Source organism: Neophocaena asiaeorientalis, unplaced genomic scaffold (assembly GCF_003031525.2).
Source record: "Neophocaena asiaeorientalis asiaeorientalis breed wild unplaced genomic scaffold, Neophocaena_asiaeorientalis_V1.1 scaffold476, whole genome shotgun sequence".
Taxonomy (NCBI): Eukaryota; Metazoa; Chordata; class Mammalia; order Artiodactyla; family Phocoenidae; genus Neophocaena; species Neophocaena asiaeorientalis.
In genome coordinates, this window is record NW_020172178.1 from 533,072 (window position 1) to 553,297 (window position 20,226).

General features: G+C 50.7%; 1 protein-coding gene across 1 annotated transcript in view; it reads right to left on the minus strand.

The window, feature by feature from the left end:
* Positions 1–20,226, minus strand: part of PRIMA1 (proline rich membrane anchor 1) — a 59,800-nt gene that overhangs the window by 31,665 nt on the left and 7,909 nt on the right. The window contains 1 exon segment of the mRNA XM_024760032.1: positions 1,106–1,113. Coding sequence (XP_024615800.1) covers positions 1,106–1,113 — 8 coding nt within the window.

A 20,226-nucleotide genomic window follows, 5' to 3' on the forward strand; every position in this document is an offset into this window, starting at 1 on the left:
CCCCCCCAGCTCCTTCTAGCCTCCTTCTCTCTACTTTTCTCCCCTCCCAACCCCACACTGCCTCAAACTGCCCTCATCACCTGGAGGACTCCACTCTGAGCCTTAGCTCACACTTCCATTCCACAGCCCTGCGAGGTGCTGATTTTTAAGAGAACACTGAAATCAGGATTTTTACAATGTGAACTATCTTTGATGGTTACATATTGTTTCTTTCTCTTTTTAAACACTGGGTGTGGCCCATGAGGCCACGGGCCCATCAGTGTGGTATCTGATATGGCTGCCATTCCCATCCTTCTGGGGGGCAATGACCCAGGTGATGGCCTCAGTAACGGATCAGCTTTAAAGATTTATTCCTCTGGGAATAAAGGAAGGAAAGGAAGCTGTCATCTTGAAAAACAGAGAGAAAGTGAATGCAGCATTCTTAGGTCCTGGAGCTGCAGGCGGCCTCTCCCATACCTGTCTCTCTCTCCATTCGCTCCCCAGAAGATGTATCCAGTCCCCGGGCTTCAAACACCAGCCAGGTGCCAGCCACTGCCATATTTACCGTTTAGACCCAGCATCTTCCCTGAGCTCCTGACTCAGCATCTCCACTTAGGTGGTCCACAGGCCAGCTTAGACTGTCTGTGTCCCAAACCCAACTCTTCACTTTTCACCCCTCAACCTCCTCCTTCTCCAATCATCCATTCACCCAGCTGCTCAATTCAGAAACTGGGGGATCTTTCCTGATATCCCCCCCCCGCCGTTCCTTCTATTCAATGCAACAAAAGTCTCGTCATTTCTTCCTTCGAATTTGGCCTCCCGTCCCTTCCGCCCTCACCTGCCCTCTTGACAGCAGCCTCCTAACTGGTCTCTCCTTTCCCCCATCCATCCTCCACACAGCTGCCAGAATCTTCCTTGTAAATTGTAAATCAGATGCCTAACTCCCCTCCCCGTTTTGGCCACGCAGGTTCAAACCCTTATAGGGAAGAATCTAGAAACTTTCCGGGCAGTGACAGGACAGCCAGAGCCAGCAGAGTGGGATAACTTCCAAGGGGAGGATGGATAAGTTGTGGGATGTGCTTTAAAAAAAAAAAACGCAAGAAAGGGATTAGCGGTATTACTTCACGGCTGCACCTCCGAGACAGCAGCACTTAATAAACAGCCACCAGCACGCTCCCACTCCTATAGTCTCTCCCGGAATGAGGAGCAGTAAACGTCAGAGCCGGTAATCCCACAGGGCTTTAAGGGGCCCGCAGAAAGCATCTTAGGGTTGAGAAAGGAGATAAACTGCTTTGCTGGTTATAAGGTCCAGAATGTTCTCAGAGATGAGACAAAAATCTTTTGTGTATTTCTCACTGTAGAGGAATGTAGGGCTCTGGCCTGGGGGTGGGGCCTGAGGGAGGGGGCTTTGCGCTGCAAATCAGCTGCGGCTAAGGGCTGGGGTGACTCATCCCCTTCCGTGTGCACCCCTCAAGCTCTCCAAGTCTCTGAGGTGAGCTGGGTACTTCAGGGCACCGGGCTCTGTCTTGGTGGGAACAGAAGACCAGTGGAAATGGGGGACAAAGGGAATGAAAAGAACAAAAATTGGGGAAACACTTAAAAATCTCAAAGGTAGGAGGACAAAATTGGGTGGGTCTTTACAGCAAAGGACTCTGCCAGATTCGGGCCAAGAAATTGAGGGCATGTTGTGCGGTACCTAGCTTGATGCAGATGCTTCTTGCTTCTAAGCGATGTAGGAGACGCCGCTGGGGTCCCCCATGGACCACTGGGGCAGTCAGTGATTTGGAAGCATAAAAGGCTGCCCCCTTGCCTCACGGCTTCCTCGTTGAAGCCGCTCACATGCTGAGCTCCCTGTGGGTTCCCGTGAAATCATACCGTTGATCGGCTTCTTCCGTTTCGGGTCCTGTTTCCCTCACTTCCCTCCTGAGAACCCTCCTTCAATGATGACACAGCTGAACCCAGCTCAGGCTCTGCCCCTAGGGCACCCGATATAAGACAAGATGACCAATGAAAGTCAAGACAAACGTGATGCCTATAAAGACACAGCCTAATATAAGTACCTGACACGTAAGACCATGTGTCAAATTCCAATTTCATACATCAACATCGACAGCACAGGGGAGAACAAAAGCCCTGGTAATGGATAACCAAGAGCCCTGTCCTCCAGACAACCAGAATGCCAACAGGCGTGAACGGCATCCTAACTGCGAGCAGGCCACGTAAAGCAGCTCTGAGGGGTGGACGTGGGAAAGAAGTAGACCCCTTCTCTGCCTTCCAGGGGACTGTGAGTTGCTGGGGTCATCAAAGACCACTAGAGTCACTCAGCAACGTAAACACAAGCTCTCTAAGGACCTGGGCCAGGTCTTGCCTATTCTGCATCTCTCTGTTGTTCGCAAAGTGTTTCATAAACGGTTGATAAATGAATGTGGACTAGCCTCAAGCCATTATCCAAAGTGAAACAGAATCATCGAAAGAGACAGTAACTGTCTTCCAGGGTAGCGACGCGGGTCACTGAGTTTTCCAAAAATGGAAAGAGTGAACTCTCCTGGGGACACCGGGTTAGGACTTGAAGACTGGCTGCTTCAAAACAAGGCTTGGTGGCTAAGCAGTTTCTCAGCCGGATCCCTGTGAGTATCATGGGGAGGGACTTTGTCTTGTAAATTGCCCCCTGCGTGACATTTCTTATCCCTGGCCCCTGACCACCAAACGCCAGCAGCACTTGCCGCCCCCCCCAAACAAGAATCCCCCCACTTTTCTAAATGGACTCTAAGGGGCTGATTTACCCCTGACTGAGAACCACAGGTAGGATCAAAGTCAGCTCAAGGTGAGGGAGGGAAAGAGGGTGTCGGAGGGCAGGGCACTGCCTCTGTGTGTGTGTGTGTGTGTGTGTGTGTGTGTGTGTGTGTTGGGTGGGGGAGATTCATCTGAACTTGGAGAAGTATGAACTTGAGTACGAGGGAAAGGGCTGGAGAGGGAGGTGAGGGGAAAGAGAAAAAGTGCCTGTTTCAAAGAATCAAAATACTCTTGAGTAGTCAAGGTAACTGTATTTCCAGCAAAATCAGAGTTTAGAATCTCTTAAGCCCAGCAATTCTCCTGGCCGAGTAAGAAAGGAAGAAAAACAGCTCTTCCCCAGGCAGCCCAACAAGCCAGCTGGAGCAACCCATTCGTAATCCCCACTTCCAGACCTAGAGGAGGGGAGGCCTTCCTGGAAGAGGAGTGACCAAGAAGAAGTACTTGCCGTCACCACCTGCTCTGGATGTTGGCAGAGGCCCCAGAGCGAGCATCCCAGCATCCCAGACAGGCTGGTCCCAGACACCTTGAACCTTTACTGGCTTCTTTCTTTGGAGGCCAAAGGGCAAAGGGGAGCATGGGTGCCACTGTCAGGTCCTGTCCAATCTTTTTTTTTTTTTTTTTTTTTTTTTTTTTGCTGTACGCGGGCGTCTCACTGTCGTGGCCTCTCCCGTTGCGGAGCACAGGCTCTGGACGCGCAGGCTCAGCGGCCATGGCTCACGGGCCTAGCCGTTCTGCGGCATGTGGGATCTTCCCGGACTGGGGCACGGACCCCTGTCCCCTGCATCGACAGGTGGCCTCTCAACCACTGGGCCACCAGGGAAGCCCCCTGTCCAATCTTGATAAACTAAAGGAAGGCCCACGCCGCAGGACTAACAGATACCATCCGCATTTGCAACCTAACCATATTTAGAGAGAGGAATGGGATGGAGAGCCAGCATAAATCAAGTCCCCATAAACTGGGCTGTAAAGGGGAACAAAACAAGGCCAACATCTTGGCACAATCTTAGAAAGAGACACGCGAATGTGCAGTTGACTCGGCCTCCTTCCTGTCCCTGTGAGATTAACAGTCTTCAAACACCACCTGGTCGGCTTAACTCAGCTGCTCAAAAGCTTTAGCTCTTCTCGAATCACATCTAGACTCCTCAGCCGGTCCATCCCGAGACAGCGCCCACTCCCATCACCCTGCCCCGGTATCCCACGCTCCCAACAAGTGGGACCATGCTCGGGTTCCCAAAAGGCCTTGGGACTCCTGACTCCCCACATTTCTCATGCTGTTTCTTTCACCAGGAGCACCTTTTCCATCAACCCTCATACCCCTCCCCACGTCTGCTCTTCAAAATCCTAACTGCTCTCAATTCCATGCCACCTCCTCCAAGCAGTCATCCTTGATGGCTCAGAGCTCCCGCCTCTGGGCTCAGCGGCACTTCGTATCCATTGTACTCTGCGCTGGATGACAGCTTTTTATCCCCCCTCCCATGGCTGGTGAGCTCCTCCAGGGCAGGGAACAGTTCTTACTTATCTCTGTGCTGCTCACCCTAGCACCCAGTAAGTGCATAGGAGGTGTTGCGTACAAATGAGCTGAGTGAATCAGCATCCTTGCTCAGCAGATGGTACCAGGGCCACCAAACTGTTGGCAGACACTGGTTGGCATCAACTTCTCGTCCTTGTATCTCCTTCTTAGACTCTCTCCTTTTCCTCTTCATCCTTCTCCACCCAATCCTGCTGGCTCTCTCTCCAAACTGTGTCTGCGATCTGTCTGTCCATCTCTCCTTCCCCTTGGCCACTGCCCCAGTCCAGGACTCCACCTCCCATCACCTGGACAACAGCGATAGCTTCCTGGCTGGTCTTCCCTATAACTCTCTTTCCCCTCCAGCCCATTCTCCACTCAGCCACCAATGATTGTCTTCAAAAGTAAATCTGTTAGTGTCACCTTAAAACCTTATTAGTGGTTTTCCATGGCACTTTGGAAATAATCCAGCTCTGTAGTATGTAAAGTATGGTTTTCAAGACCCTGTGTGATTTGGTACTAACCTCTCTAACATCGTTTTAAACCACTTTCCCCCTTGATCACCACGCCCAGCACAACAGTTGTTCCCACCACAGGGCTTTTGTACATGCTATTCTCCCTGCCTGGAATGCTCTCCCCGGTCTTCACAAGGCTAGTTCCTTCTCCTTCAAATATCAGACAGCTCGGAGAGACCTATCCTGGCCACTCTGTCCAAGGTAGGGCCCTCTCTGTAGCCTCCGTTTCTGCCATGTAATCACCACTATATCCTCACATCCCCAGCTCCTGCCACAGCATCCACCCCAGAGCAAGAGTTCAGCAGATGTTTGAACACCTGCAACAATCTCCCACTGGGCATCCAGACTCTAGTTTCATTTGGTTCTTGACCAAAAAGTTAGAAGGATTTTGGGTTGTGAGCTTTTTTATAATTTTTTTTTTTTTTGCGGTACACGGGCCTCTCACTGTTGTGGCCTCTCCTGTTGCGGAGCACAGGCTCCGGACGCACAGGCTCAGTGGCCATGGCTCATGGGCCCAGCCACTCCTCAGCATGTGGGATCCTCCCGGACTGGGGCACAAACCTGTGTCCCCTGCATCGGCAGGTGGGCTCTCAACCACTACGCCACCAGGGAAGCCCCAGGTTGTGAGCTTTTTTATAGCGGAAACCAAGAGTGGCTTCTTGATGGAGGTTTCTCAAAAAACTAAAAATGGAACTACCATATGACCCAGCAATTCCACTCCTGAGTATATATCTGAAAAAAACAAAAACACTAATTCTAAAAGATACATGAACCCCAGTGTTCATTGCATGTACCCCAATTATTTACAACTGCCAAGATATGGAAGCAACCTAAGTGTCCACCAACAGATGAATGGATGAAGAAGATGTGGTATATATACACAATGGAATACTACTCAACCACAAAAAAATGCAATTTTATCATCAAGGAATCAATCCAAGAAGAAGATATAACAATCGTAAGTATATATGCACCCAACATAGAAGCACCTCAATATGTAAGGCAAGTGTTAACAAACATAAAAGGAGAAACTGACAGTAACACGATAATAGTGAAGGACTTTAACACCCCACTTACATCATGGACAGATCATCCAGACAGAAAATCAATAAGGAAACACAGGCCTTAAATGATATATTAGACCAGATGGACTTAATTGATATTTACAGAGCATTCCATCTGAAAGCAGCAGAATACACTGTCTTTTCAAGTGCACATGGAACATTCTCCAGGACAGATCCCATGCTGGGCCACAAAGCAAGCTTCAGTAAATTTAAGAAAATTGAAATAATATCAAGTATCTTTTTTGACCGCAACGCTACAATATTAGAAATTAACTACATGAAAAAAACTGCAAAAACCACAAACATGTGGAGGTTAAACAATATGCTACTAAACTATCAATGGATCACTGAAGAAATCAAAGGGGAAATCAAAATATACCCAGAGACAAATGAAAACAAAAACACAATGATCCAAAACCTATGGGGTGCAGCAAAAGCCGTTCTAAGAGGGAAGTTTATAGCAATACAAGCTTACCTCAGGAAACAAGAAAAATCTCAAATAAACAGCCTAATGTTACATCTAAAGCAACTAGAGAAAGAAGAACAAAGAATGAAATTTTGCCATTTGCAGCAACATGGGTGGACTTGGAGGGCATTACACTAAGTGAAGTAAGTCAGATAGAGAAAGGCAAATACTATATGATATCACTTATGTGTGGAATCTAAAAAATACGACAAACTAGTGAATGTAACAAAAGAGAAGCAGACTCACAGATATAGAGAACAAACTAGTGGTTACCAGTGGGGGGAAGGGGCAATACAGGAGTAGGGGATTAAGAGGAAAAACTATTATGTATAAAATAAGCTACAGGGACTTCCCTGGTGGCACAGTGGTTAAGAATCCGCCTGTCAATGCAGGGAACACGGGTTCGAGCCCTGGTCTGGGAAGATCCCACATGCCACGGAACAACTAAGCCCATGCACCACAACTACTGAGCCTGCGCTCTAGAGCCCGCGAGCCACAACTACTGAAGCCCACGCACCTAGAGCCCGTGCTCTGCAACAAGAGAAGCCACTGCAATGAGAAGCCTGCGCACTGCAAGGAAGAGTAGCCCCCACTCGCTGCAACCAGAGAAAGCCCGCACACAGCAACAAAGACCCAACACAGCCATAAATTAAAAAAAAAACAAAAAACAAAAAACCTACAAAGATATACTGTGCAACCCAGGGAATATAGCCAATATTTTAAAATACCTACAAATGGAGTCTAACCTTTAAAAGTTATGAATCACTACATTGTACACCTGGAACATATAATATTGTCCATCAACTAGACTTCAGTAAAAAAAAAAAAGAGTGGCTTCTTGCTCCTGAGTATACTTAAACCCTTAACTGTTATTTTCATTTGTCAGCATTGTTTCACTTCAGAGAAACTATCACCATGTTTCTTACAGAGTTCAACCCTTTTCCTGTACCCACAGAAATGACCTCCATGATGGTTCCTCCACAATAGGCCTCTGCTCTGGGCTAGACCTGGGTGCCAGGATTGAGATCCAAGAGGTGGCTTTGGGAATGCCAGTCCCAGGGTCCTGGAGATACAGGTGGGGCAGATCTGGGCTGCATAGCCAATCACAGTGCCATGAAAGTGATGAAGGACTCAGGCTTCACACCCGGAAGCACTGGGTGGTAGGCGTTCATCCCCCACCTGGCAGATGCATAAATCATTTCCCTCTTTTAATTACACCAGTACCAGCCCACTTACAAAGCCCTTCATCAGAGCCTTGTTCGAATCCGAGTGCTCATTGAGGGGCTCGCTGGGACCTGAAATCAGATGGTTCTGTCCTGGTTCCAGGACAGCCCTGGTCCCAGCATCTCTGGGGCAGACGCCACTGGAGCTGCTCGCCTTGTAGCAACTGCAGTGTTCGGCCACCCCTCGCTGCTTTCTTCCCATAGCACTTACATTTCTAGCACACTCTACAGCCTAAAGGTTCATCAAGTTTATTGTTCTCTGCTCTCTCTCCCCTGTCAGAGTAGCAGCTCTGCATTTACTTTGTTCCACGGTGTAGCCCAAGCTCTTGGAATGTAGAAATGCTCAAGAAATGTTTGAATGAATATAGGTCTCCCAGTCTTGCCATCGCCTCCCCCAGCCTCAGCTCCTAGCATCCCGGGGACTCTGCTTCTGAACCCTGATCAGCACACCCACCTGTGACAACGCAGACCAGATCTTCCACTGGGGGCCCCTGGTTGCTCCTAGCCACGTCCACACTAGCTCCCCTACCTTGCTCATGCCCTTTCCCACTCAGCTCATCTTCCTGAGGCCAATCGTACCTCTCCCCACCTTGCAGGTATGCAGAGTGGGCTCGCCTCCTCCCTGAAGCCTCCCTGGATTGGACTAACTTTATCACCACCTGACTTCCAGTGGTCCCTAAGTGGGAGCCACGCATTTGTTTCAGTTCTTAAGCTTCTTCCTCCTTCATTCTTCTCCACTCTAGAGGAGAAGGTAAGTGGATACAGGAGGGTGGATACCAGCGCCTGGTTACGAATCCCGTGAGCCCTCCCAGCGCTCGACTCCTTGCCTATTCCCCTCTCCTGGTTTTCCTCCTTCCCCTCTGGCTGCCCTTTCTCGGGCTCCTCTTTCCCCGAACCCCAGGCTCTGTCCTCCCCCTGCTCTCCCTAGGTGATTGATCTCCAGTGGCTTTGGCCCCAAGGTCGTTGCTGCTCCCACTCCATCCTTAGGGCCAGCTCAGCCCTCTGCCCTCAACTCCAGACCCACCAGCCAACCATCTCCCCTGCTGTCCTGTGCCACCTCCAATGCCTCGTGACAAAGCCTGGAACTCCTGAGGCCATCCCTCTCCCTCGTGTCCTGTCTCCAGGACAGAGTCTTCCTTTTCCCTCACCCTGGACAGCGGCTGGTCACTGAGTCCTGAAATTTCTCGTGCCCCATAGCTGCTGTCTGTCCCAGGCCACCATCTCCTCCCCGCCCTCTGCTTTCAACTTCCTTCTACTTTGACCCCAGCCAGGGCTGAGTAAAGGCAGCTCTCCAGTCGGACCCAGTCGGACCATCCAGGGCTCGCACCACCTGGGGAGTGAGTCTGAGACTCCCGCACACTGTCAGGCTTTGCCACGCCTCCACTCCTCTCTCACCATGCCTCCCATCACCGTGGCTTCCCATCCTTTGCCCCTGCTGTTCTCTGTGCTGTGAGCACGCCCAGCCCTCACCTGGAGAATCATCCCCCCTCAGCTCAGCCAGCGCCTCCTGCACGACACCTGCTCTAGGACAGACCCCCTCCTCTCAGGGGCCCGACGGCCTGCGGACACTTGGTGCTCCGTTTAGCCTACAGTTCCTGTGTGTTCTGCCCTTCCTGGCTGTCCACAGGCATCCCAAACTCCACATGAGAGAAAGCAGAGCCCGGATCGTCCCCCACTGAAGCTTCCCTGGGTTCACCCTGTCTTACCCACTGTGTCCTCCTCAGCCTGTGGCCCCAGCAGAGAGCTCTCCATATATTTGTTGAATGAGTAAATGTCTGTGAGTGATTTGCTGCTCTTTAAATATATAACTTAGGTATCCTTATGAAAGGAGAACACTCGCTTGAATGCTGACGTGCTTTCTTGGGTGCTAAAGAGAGGTGTGGGCTCCTAGCTAGGAGATGTGGATCCATCTGGGTCTGACTGGGGGCAAGGTCACCTGTGGCGATGACAGTGGAAAAAGGTGACAGCTTGTACCAGGTGCTGCTGGTGCCCTTCCTGGGCTCGCTGGCTGGGCTTCCAACTGCCAGGGCTGCAGCTCTGCCTGGGTAAGTCGACACCCCACCCTCCATCGAGCCCTAAATAAGACATGGTCCCAAATGCTCCTTGGCAAATGGCAGAAGCTTAAAAAAAATGTCAGTCCCCTCTCTACCCCCTTGCCCTGGACAGTTTCTCTTCTGTCTTCCTCATTTAGTCACACTTGCATTCATATATTCAAACACTCAGTGTGCGCTTTCCATGTCAAGCTCTGAGCTGTCTCTGGGGACAAAGACGAATCAACAGTCCCCGACCTCAGGGACTGGATCAGCAACTAAACAGGCCAGGCTGGCTGCTTTGACCCGGACGTAAGAGGGACATTCTAGATGACTTCCATAATAATACGAAATAGCTAAGTCTGGCAGGGCAATCACCCCGTGCTGGCACTGTTCTAAGCACCGTCACCTTCAAACTCATGTGACCCTCTCAACAGCCCTATGAGGAAAATGAGGTCCACGTGAGGCCAGAGTCAGAGGGCGTCAGAACCAGCCTTCCATCCCGATGCGACAGCGGGGCCCTTTAGCCAGGATCATGCCCCCCACCAGCAGGCTCCCCTTCCATTATGGGGGCCGCACCCTCCCTGCCCTGTTTGGCCCCAATTCTGGGGTCATCACAGCGCCCGTAGCCGTACCAGGAGGTCACGCACGTGCAAGCCTCACCAGTCTTTTGGGCCCTCAGCTCTTCCTCCTTCTGGTACAGACCCCTTCCTGCCTCTGGCCTCTGGTTCCAGCCGAGGGTCTCAACCTTGATTCATGCAAGAAGCACCTCCACTGAGGGCGGGCCCGGGCATCAGTCGTGTCTAAAGCTCCCAGGGGATGCCGATATGCAGCAGGGCTCAGGCATCCAGCCAGAGGCAGGCTACCCGAGGGCAGGGCTGTGCACAGCTCATCTCTGCAGCCCCAAGACCTGCCAGGGCACAACCTCTTGGCAAACGTTTGTTCAATAAATCAACGAATTTAGGTTTGTTAAGAAATTAAAGTCCACATCAATTTGTAATCTTTTATTTGCTGGATATGAGCAAATACATGGAAGACAAACGATTCCATGTACTGAAAGATATTACGGATATCAGACACTCGAGTTCGGGCACAAGAAAATCACGCTACCATACACGTGATGCTCAGTGTCGAGGGGAACTCAGGGCAGAGCCAGCCAGCCCTTTTTAGGGATGGGAGAGCTGAGACTGGTTTGGATAAGAGATTTGCTCAAGCAAGGATTATATTGACAAGAGCCCATTTACTGGGAGTGGGAACGTAGCGGGTGGGCTAGGCCCACATATTATTCATGCTCCCACAAGTACCTTCTGAGGATGGCATCCTGACCCCCCCTTCGGCAGACGAGGAAACGGAAGCTCAGAGAGGTTGAGTGACCAGCACACAGCTGGTAAGAGACAGAGCCGGGCCCAGCCCCCAGATCCTACTACTCACAGACCAGACAACTGGCTCAAAGATAACAGCACAGAAACCCCACCTCCCGCAAATGATGAGCATCCAATACCCCAAGGTCCAGCTCAACGGCGGCAGTGAAGACCAGCTCGGCACCAACGTGGCCCGTGAAACAAGAAATGACCCAAGTGACACAGCCTGTGTTGGATATCCAAAGTCCCGTGTCACACGCTCACCTCTTCCCGGCACCACCCGGGTCTGCATCATTATCCCGCCGCTGAGATCACAAACATCCGAGGGGACCAAGGAGGGGGGGCTTGTGAGTGATGTCCTGAGGCTTCCCCCGCTTCTTCATTCCACAGGACCTAACAGCATCCTTGCTGCCCTCGTTCCCTACAACCGCAGCCATCACCTCACCTCCAAAACCATCTTAAATCAGACCAGGCCTTGACGCTGCTGCCGCTCCCCTCCCCCCCATCCAGGCCACCTCACAGGCTCCCCCATCACCACCTGGACCGAAGGGACACCCTCCTTGCTGGGAGCCGGGCTCTGTAAAGTATAAATGAGGCCACACCACAGCCCTGCTCAAAACCCTCTCGAAGCTTCTGCTTACACTTAAGATAAAACCCCAACCCCTTCCCTGGCCTCCCAGGCCCTCGCCCTGGGGCTCGCCTCAGCCAGCAGCCACAATGGCCCCTCACACACTCCGGGCGCACGAGGAACTCGCACTGCTGTTCCCTCTGCTGAGAACGCTCTTCCTCCACGTCTTCCTTGCCCACACCTTCCCTTCAATCGGGTCTCAGCTGAAATGTCATCTCCTGTCCCCAGACCACACAATCTAAGTGACCGCCCAGTCACCCCCTATCAGATCTTGTGATTTTAATTACCTTTGTAGGATACACTATCTTCTATTTCTCTGGCGATATTTTTGGTTTATTTTCTGTCCCCCACACAGGGACCCTTCCATCCTGTTCACCACTGCACTCCCAGAACCTTGTACGGTGCCTGGCATACAGTAGAGCATAAGAATCTTTGCAAAAGAAACAAATTAGTAGCTACTGAGGACCTGTGATGTGCCAGGCATATGCTAACAAGCTGGGGCTGTAAGTGGACACGGCAGACACACGTAATTCTTTGTATCTAGCAAAAAGCCCAGGCATTAGTCAAATGATTAATTAGATATTTAAAGAGTAGGACGATTGCTATAAAGGAAAAGAAAAAGTTCAAAGAGTGTGTGTATGTATGTGTGTGGTTTTAAAACGTACACCAATTCCCTGACACTCCTCTACCATGAGGTGGAATCGAATTCCCTGAACCTAGAAGCTGAGCAGCCTTGGTTACTTGATTCCAAGGAACAGAACGCAGTGGAAATGATGCCGCGTGATTTCCTCAGTTACATCATCAAAGGCGTACAGCTTCTACCTGCTTCTCAAGCTTGGAACCCTGCCACCACGCTGTGAGGAAGACCAGGCCACATGGAGAAACAAGACTAGCTGGGGGACCCCTCCGGGAGCCATCATCAGCCACCAGGCACGAGCAAGGGAGCCTTCGACGTGGCTCCAGCTCCAGCCAACTGATGACAATTGCATGGAGACCCCGAGCAAGACCCTCCTGGTGGAGCCCCGTCACCCCCCATAACTGCTGAGAGGAAAGGACAGTACACTTGGGTTGTTATTTTAACCGCTAACTTTTGGCGCGACTGACTCCATAGCCATCGAGACCCAGAACAGGGAACGGAGTGACCCCTGTAGAAGTCAGGGAAGGTTTTCCTGGAGGATATCTGAGCTGAGACCTGCCTGAGTTGAGGTTAACGACTTTGAGGGGATGCCTGGCAGACACGAGGACTAGCACACACGAGGCTCCGAGACAGGAAGGAGCGAGGCCCATTCAAGGAGAGGTAAGGGGGCCCCTGAAGCGGACTCTCAGAGATGGAGGGGGAGAGTTAGGCAGAGGACTCAGCAGGAAGTAATCCGGTGAGCTGGAAGTACTTCCCCTCCTTACCAGCTGGGCCGCCGAGAACAAGTAAGTCACCCTCTCTGATTCCCAGGCTCCTAAGGGAAATCAGGGCTGATACGATCTCCTACAAAGGAGTACGTGAGGATTAAACGGGAAGAGAAGCACAGACCTTCCACCTCAGTACCGGGGGGCTGAGTACCAGTTCCTCCTAGTGTTCTGGCTGAGTAAAAAAAAGCATTCTAGAACTTCCACAGTCCCATTTGCTTCTCTCTGTTAAAACGTGGCCCTTGGCACATAGGAAGGGAACCAGGTGACCCCATTCCTAGCTCCACCACTGCTGTGTGACCTTTGCGGAGTCAACCTCTCTTCGGGTTTTTCTAAGAATAAAATGAACGCGAAAAATCAAATCTATCTCAGCGCTTTGAGCTCCTTAAAGACAGGCACTATGGGAATGCAGGCTCACGCCTCTGTTCTGCTACAGCTATTTTTGGCCCCATCAGCCTCAGAAGCAGGTCTCGTGGAGGGGGTGTACATGCTCTTCCTTGAGGGCTGGTACACGGCTCCTTCCTCGGCCGCAGCGTCTGAGTCACACGCGGGGACGAGTGGGCCATCGCTGACGTTTACAAAGTCGGCCCAGTCCTGAGCCCTGGCAGCTGCCGTGGGCTTTTTGGTCGGGCCCTCGAGCACGTCTATTCCTTTGCTTTGCCAGGGTTCACCCCTGCCCATGCCTTCCAGAAATACTTTCACCCAGGGACTCTGGGGCTGACCCTGGGGATCACAAGCCTGGTGACAGCTGCCCATAATGGGGCAGGAATGGTATTCTCAGTAAACCTTTTCTTTCCTGTTGAATACCTAGGGCCATCTACACATCCTTAAAGCACTCATTTCCTCCCTGAGTTTCTAATCAGATGCTCCTTTCTCAGCAGCGAGGTGCCGGAACCACGTTTAAACAACTCCCAACCTGAACGTCAGTGACTATTATTATTATTACTACTACTACTGTTATCATTAGTATTACTTATTAGCTGCCATTCAGTGAGTGTTACTTGGGTTCCAGGCTCTGCGCTGTGTGAACTTCATGGCATGGAATTCTCACAACCGCCCAGCCCATATGCAGCAGGTATTGTCATTAGCCCTACTTTACAGATGTGGAAATTGAGGTCCCAAGCTGTTAAGGACACGCTGCCCAAATCACTTAGCTCATGAACAAGGGTGGACCCCAGAACTAGAGGGCAGGACAGCCAGGCTGAGCCACTGTGCTGTAACACCACTGTTAAGCATGTAGTTTCTGCCAAGTACAGGCTGTATAATTTCCAGTCTTCACTGCAATCCCTCCTGAGGTTAAGTATCATTAGCTCCATTTTACAGATGAGGAAACTGAGGCTGAGAGGGATGAGATGTGCCGAGGGCCGCAGAGCTAGGAGTGGAAGAGCCGCACGTAACTCCAAAGTCCCTTGACTTGATTGCCGTTCTCAGGGACACCAGTTCTCAAAGGGTGTGCCCTGGCCGGCCAGCGCATCAGTGTCACCTGAGAATATATTAGAAATGCAAATCCTCCGGTCCACCCCAGACCTACTGAATCAGGAACTCTGGGGATGGGATTCAGCAACCTGTGTTTGGACAAGCCCTCCAGGGGATTCAGACCACACCTGCATTTGAGAATCACCCAGTCTAGTGCCTCCCACTGTTTGCAAAAGTTTACAAAGTGTAGCTGCCCTAGGCAGTCGCCACCTAAAGTGAAGGGCGTGGGCAGAACTTGGGAAACAAAGGGCAGAAACTGGAGATGCTGGTCAAGAATCTTCCACATCACAAGTTCCAAGTTCCTTCTCGGTGGCAAGCAGGCCTCAGGGCAAGGCTGTCTCAACAGACGTCCCAGGGCGGCTGGGAGGGGCAGCCGAGCTGGGGACCCACAGACAAATGTGGGGCTGAGCTGCCCCCATGATCAACATGTTCTAGGATGGAGCTGGAGGCGGGGGGTGAGGGGACAGTGCTCTTGAAAGTTTCACAGTAAAACAAAATAAAACGTAAGAAATAAATTGAAAGACCATGTTGCCACTGCCAGAAGGGTGGCCCAGCAGTAGGTGACCCACCATCCCAGTTTGCCCAGGACTACAGGGTTTCCCGGGAGGCAGGGCTTTCAGGGCTAAAACCAGGAGAGTCCCGGCCAACCCGGGACACGTTGGTAGCCCGGAGCAGCAGCGCAGCAGCAGGTGCTGTTTGGATGAAGAGGGAGGCCTGCCTGGCCACAGGGAGGATGCCCAACAATTCTGGCAAATGTTTCTGGCTCTTCCTTTTACAGGCGACTTTATAGGTCTGTGTGAGTAGGTACAGAGGTTTCCCTGTGTCCTCTTTCTCCCTCTACCCCCGACACATGTACCGAAGTCCACACTCCTGCAGAAGGACATTCCTGCAGCAGGGCGCCTCCTGCCTGATCCTCGGGCTCCAAACTCCGGGCCTTTGCTTCAGCCTCTCCATGGACTGTCCGGCCACCCTGTGCCCCTGCCTATCCGAGGTCTGCTTGGAAATTCTCCCATGTTGTCCTGGTCCTCCCTTCCTGCCCTTTTTGGAATTAAATATCTTTCCCCCAAAGCACCTCTTTTTTCCCTAAGTCTAACACTCAGAGGCTGCTCCTTGTCAGAATGGTTTTCACACAATGGTTAGCAGCAATGGATACCGGTCCAGTTTTCAAAAGTGCTTGCCACTTACATGAATCCTCCAGTCAACCCCATTGGTGGGTGAAAACCTCACCCCTAAAACTCAGGCTTAAGTTTACCAGCCCTATTTCAACCCTTCTACACCATTGGTGGGAATGTAAATTGGTACAGCCACTATGGAGAAGTATGGAGATTCCTTAAAAAACTAAAAATAGAATTACCATATGATCCAGCAATCCCATTCCTGGGTATATAGCTGAAGAAAACCATAATTTGAAAAGATACATGCACCCCAATGTTCACTGCAGCACTATTTACAATAGCCAAGACATGGAAGCAACCTAAGTGTCCATCAACGGATGAATGCATAAAGAAGATGTGGTACACATACACAATGGAATATCACTCGGCCATAAAAAAGAATGAAATAATGCCATGTGCAGCAACATGGATGGACCTGGAGATTATCATACTAAGTGAAGTAAGTCAGACAGAGAAAGACAAATATCACAGGATATCACTTATATGTGGAATCTAAAAGAATGATGTAAATGAACTTATTTACAAACTGGAAATAGGCTCACAGACATAGAAAACAAACTTCTGGTTACCAAAGGGGAAAGGCTGGGGGGAAGGATAAATTGGGAGGTTGGGATTAACATATACACACGACTATATATAAAATAGATAATCAACAAGGACCTACTGTAGAGCACAGGGAACTCTACTCAGTATTCTATAATAACCTATATGGGAAAAGAATCTGAAAAAGAATAGATATATTCTTTTTATATATGAATTCTTATTTCATAGTTATATATGTATAACTAATTCACTTTGCTGTACACCTGAAACTAACACAACATTGTAAATCAACTATAGGCCAGTATAAAATAAAACTTAAAAAAAGAAAGTTTACCAGCCCTCTTATAATCATGCAGAGGAAGTGGCAGGGCTAGCACACCAACCCAGGCTCAGGGTCTCGACCTCTCATGCCGTGTTCTCAGTCTTTTCATTACTCGGGCCCCGCCATTGAGAACAACTCTCTGTGGGCCTCCAGTGCACCCAACACAGGGCTGGACGCGGAGCAGACACTCGGCAAACGTTCACCAGGTAAATCAGAAGCCCTTGTGAGCGGCAGGGATGCAGGCACATCTGATGACCAAAGGAGCAAAGGCTGGCATGTGCCTGGAGCCAGTGTATCCAGAAAGATGGCAGGAAAGGACACTCCTAGACACACCCTCTTCAGATTATGGACCACCGTACCGTGAGCTCCCTGTGGGCAGGAGCTGCTCCTCTCTTGATCATGGCTGACTTCCAAGCCCCTGCCAGCACCTGGGGAGCTCCGTGCACACCTGCTGAAGCCCCGTGCCCTCTGGGAGAGGCTAATTCCTCAGGGATTAAAGAATATGCAGAAGTTGTGGATGTGGCCATAGCTCTGTCTGACATTACCGGGCAGTACTCGTGTGTGGGGTTCTGGGCTGAGCTCAGTGAGGACCAAGACAGTGTACAAAATACATTCTCTGCCACTGGTCTAATCTGCCAGGAACCCCATGGCTGTGGGGTGCATCCACTCTCCTCCTGCCCGGTGTCCACGTCTTCATCCTTGGGTTACAACCCCTCTTACCTGGATTTTCCTTTCAGAAGCCACCACCCTCTTAACCTCTATCCATAAGCCTCAACTGTCAACCGTGGTCACATGGCCCAGGCCTGACCAATCAGCACATTCCATCTCGTAGGCCATCATGATTGGTTCAAGGATGGGCATGTGATTCAAGCTGGTCTAGTGAAAGTCAGCCCTGGGTCTTTAGTTGAATGATTGAGAAAGAGAAGCTCTCCTTGTAGGGAGATTACTAACTGTAAGGTTGATGGAATCCTGGAGCCACAGAGACTGGGCCTGCCTGAGAGAAAAGGTGACCCGGGAGAAATCACAAGAGAGGTGGACACGGAAACCCAGTACCGTCATCATATAAGACCTGCTGCTGGAATATACCAATACATGAGCCGAAAAACGAACAGCTCTCTCTAGTTTTTGCATCACTTAAGCCACTTCAAGATGGGTTTCTGCTACCTGTAACTGAAAAAGTCCTACCATAGAATCAAACTACACCTGCTGTCCTCTAACCCGGAAGTGCCCTCAGGCCTCAAGCTCACAGGAGGCCTCTTTACCCTCACACCTGGCACGGCCACCCGCCTCCCCTTCTCCACAGCCCCCCACCTGGCTTCAGGCCTTCGTGGCTGGTCTGGGGCCTGAAGTATCTCAGTGGTCCCCTCTTTACCCCAGTCGGGTAGCTCACCCCAATCCACCCTCCACATGGTCAGGAAAGTTGACTCTGAAGCGGACGGTGTGGGATCGTGTCACTTCTTTGCTTAATACCTTCGTGGGCTCATCGCTGCCCAGAGTAGAGTTTCCTAAAGGATGGGGCGTGTGTCCCTGCAGGTAAGTGAGCTGGTATTGGATGACACGTGGACCTGGTGCTCAGACACACAGAAACATAGAACAAGAAACTTAGGCCCCTTTTGATTCTTTCACAAACCTTCTGATTTCTTTCTTGAGAAATATCTCCGCACGGGGCTACTACAGCTCTGCCACCCGTCTACCTACCACCTGCTGCACTCCCTTTTTAGCAGAAAGAAAGAAGGCCTCGAGCTCAGAGCCTTTCACGACAGGCTAGAACTTTAAAACACCGGTTTGTTTGCATTTGTTTTTATGGTCACCTTCTACTTACGCAAGTGATTCTGGTTTTTCACTGATGGTAGTTATTAAAGTTTTCTTTGGAGATTAATTTGTATCAACACAAAAGTGAGTCTGTTTAAAGAAAAAAAATAAGGCAAACAACAGGAGGTATTTGGATAGGGGAATGTTGGGCAAACAGCGATTCACAGGATGAAATGTGATCTACTCGGCCAGGCACACAAGGCCCTTCACAGTCTGAGGGGCTTGGACCTCCCATGAGAAGTCCCATAGAGTCACACCTCCAAGCCTTTGCTCTCGATGGTCCTTCTGCCTGGATGCCCTTTCCCCACCACCCCTTCAATGACCTAGAACAATTCCATTTATTATGAAGACCCAAGTCAATGTTACTGTTTACTGTGGCTGTAGTTTGGCCCAGCCACTCAAGGATTTCCAATGCACCTGGAGAACAATCTCTGTGCTCTCTCAGGTCACTTTTTGTCGGTTGCTGACAGAAGGCCTTCCTTGAGGCCGAGAGATCCCAGAGACCAGAATGGTGTCTGGCACAGATGCTCGGTTCGCACAAGATGAACTGAACAGACTCTAACTGGCGGATGTGGATCCATTTAGGTACAAACACACCTGGAAGCAGCAGGGGCCTGGAGCTTGAATAGCGGAGGGAGAAGGAATTTCATGGAAGGGAAGGGAGTGAGGGGCCAGGGGCCTGAGGCGGGGCCCTACAGTACAGCCCAGGGATTCCTTCAGGAGAGAGAAGGAGGGTGAGCATCTTGGGATGGCAGGACCCTGCAGAGGCCGGGAGCACAGGGCCTGGCAGGCTGAGGTTCTTGACTTTAACTTGCACTTGAATCACCTCAGAACCTGTTAGGACGCCGCTTCCTAAGTCCCACCCCGAAGGCTCTGACTCAGTGGGTTGAAGTGGCCCTGTGCAGCGGTCACTTTAAAACGAATGCTTCAGGCGATGCTGAGGGCCACACTTTGAGAAGCACTGAGCCACGGGTGTCAGGGAAGAATGGAGACAGGTGGGGGCCTAGCAGACAAAGCGCAGAAACACATGTGAACTGCAAAAGATTCCACCAGAACGCCGCATCCCTGCCTGCACACGGCAAGCTTGGAAACATGGCTTACCAGAGAATAAGCCTCGTCCAAGTTATTTAAAACATGCCCCAAATAACTCAACGGAGATGTGTTTAATGAGGTGGATCCACACATGAGGTTGGGCATTCTATAGGCCACAACTTGAGTGATCAAACCAAAATACAGAATCTCTTGTTAGAGACCTTATCAACTGGCAATTGTAAGCAGGGAACTTAACCCCTACGGGTCAGGACTGAAGCCATCTCTGGCTAAAGAAACCCTCCTTTGTTTGCAATCAAATTGTTCAGAGATGAAATCAAGGCAAACAAGTGACCGGGGTGGGGGAGGGGATGCGCGGGTGTGTGTGTGTGTGTGTGTGTGTGTGTGTGTGTAGCAGAACTTGCTGCAAATAGCTGAACGGCACCCGTGTAACTTTGCTCTCAGAGCCTCCACCTCGGTTCTATACTAATTGCTCCCTTACACATGAATTAAAATCAAAAAATGAAACCATGCTCATGGGAGGGGTATTTCAGACCAGTGCCCATGGTTGCCCCCCTTCAAGGTCTGGCCTTCGGAACAATCCAGGCAGAGCCGCTCATCAAATGGAGATTGACTTTTATCTGATTAACCAATGGAGAAACATCCTTCTCCATCTCACAGGAACATTCTGTGGGAAAGGCGTTCTGCAGACTGCAGGGAAAAGTTGGGTCTTGGCTTCCCTCCTGCTCGGCCAGTGGAAAATTACAAAGGAAGCAAGGCTGCCCTCTGCTTCCTGGCTTCCCGGGAACCTGCTTCCCAGGTCCTTCCTGGGCCCCGGAAAACGCGAAGAGAAACCGGAACCAGAGCTGAGCCTTTACTTACCTGGGGCGGAGAGGAGTCGG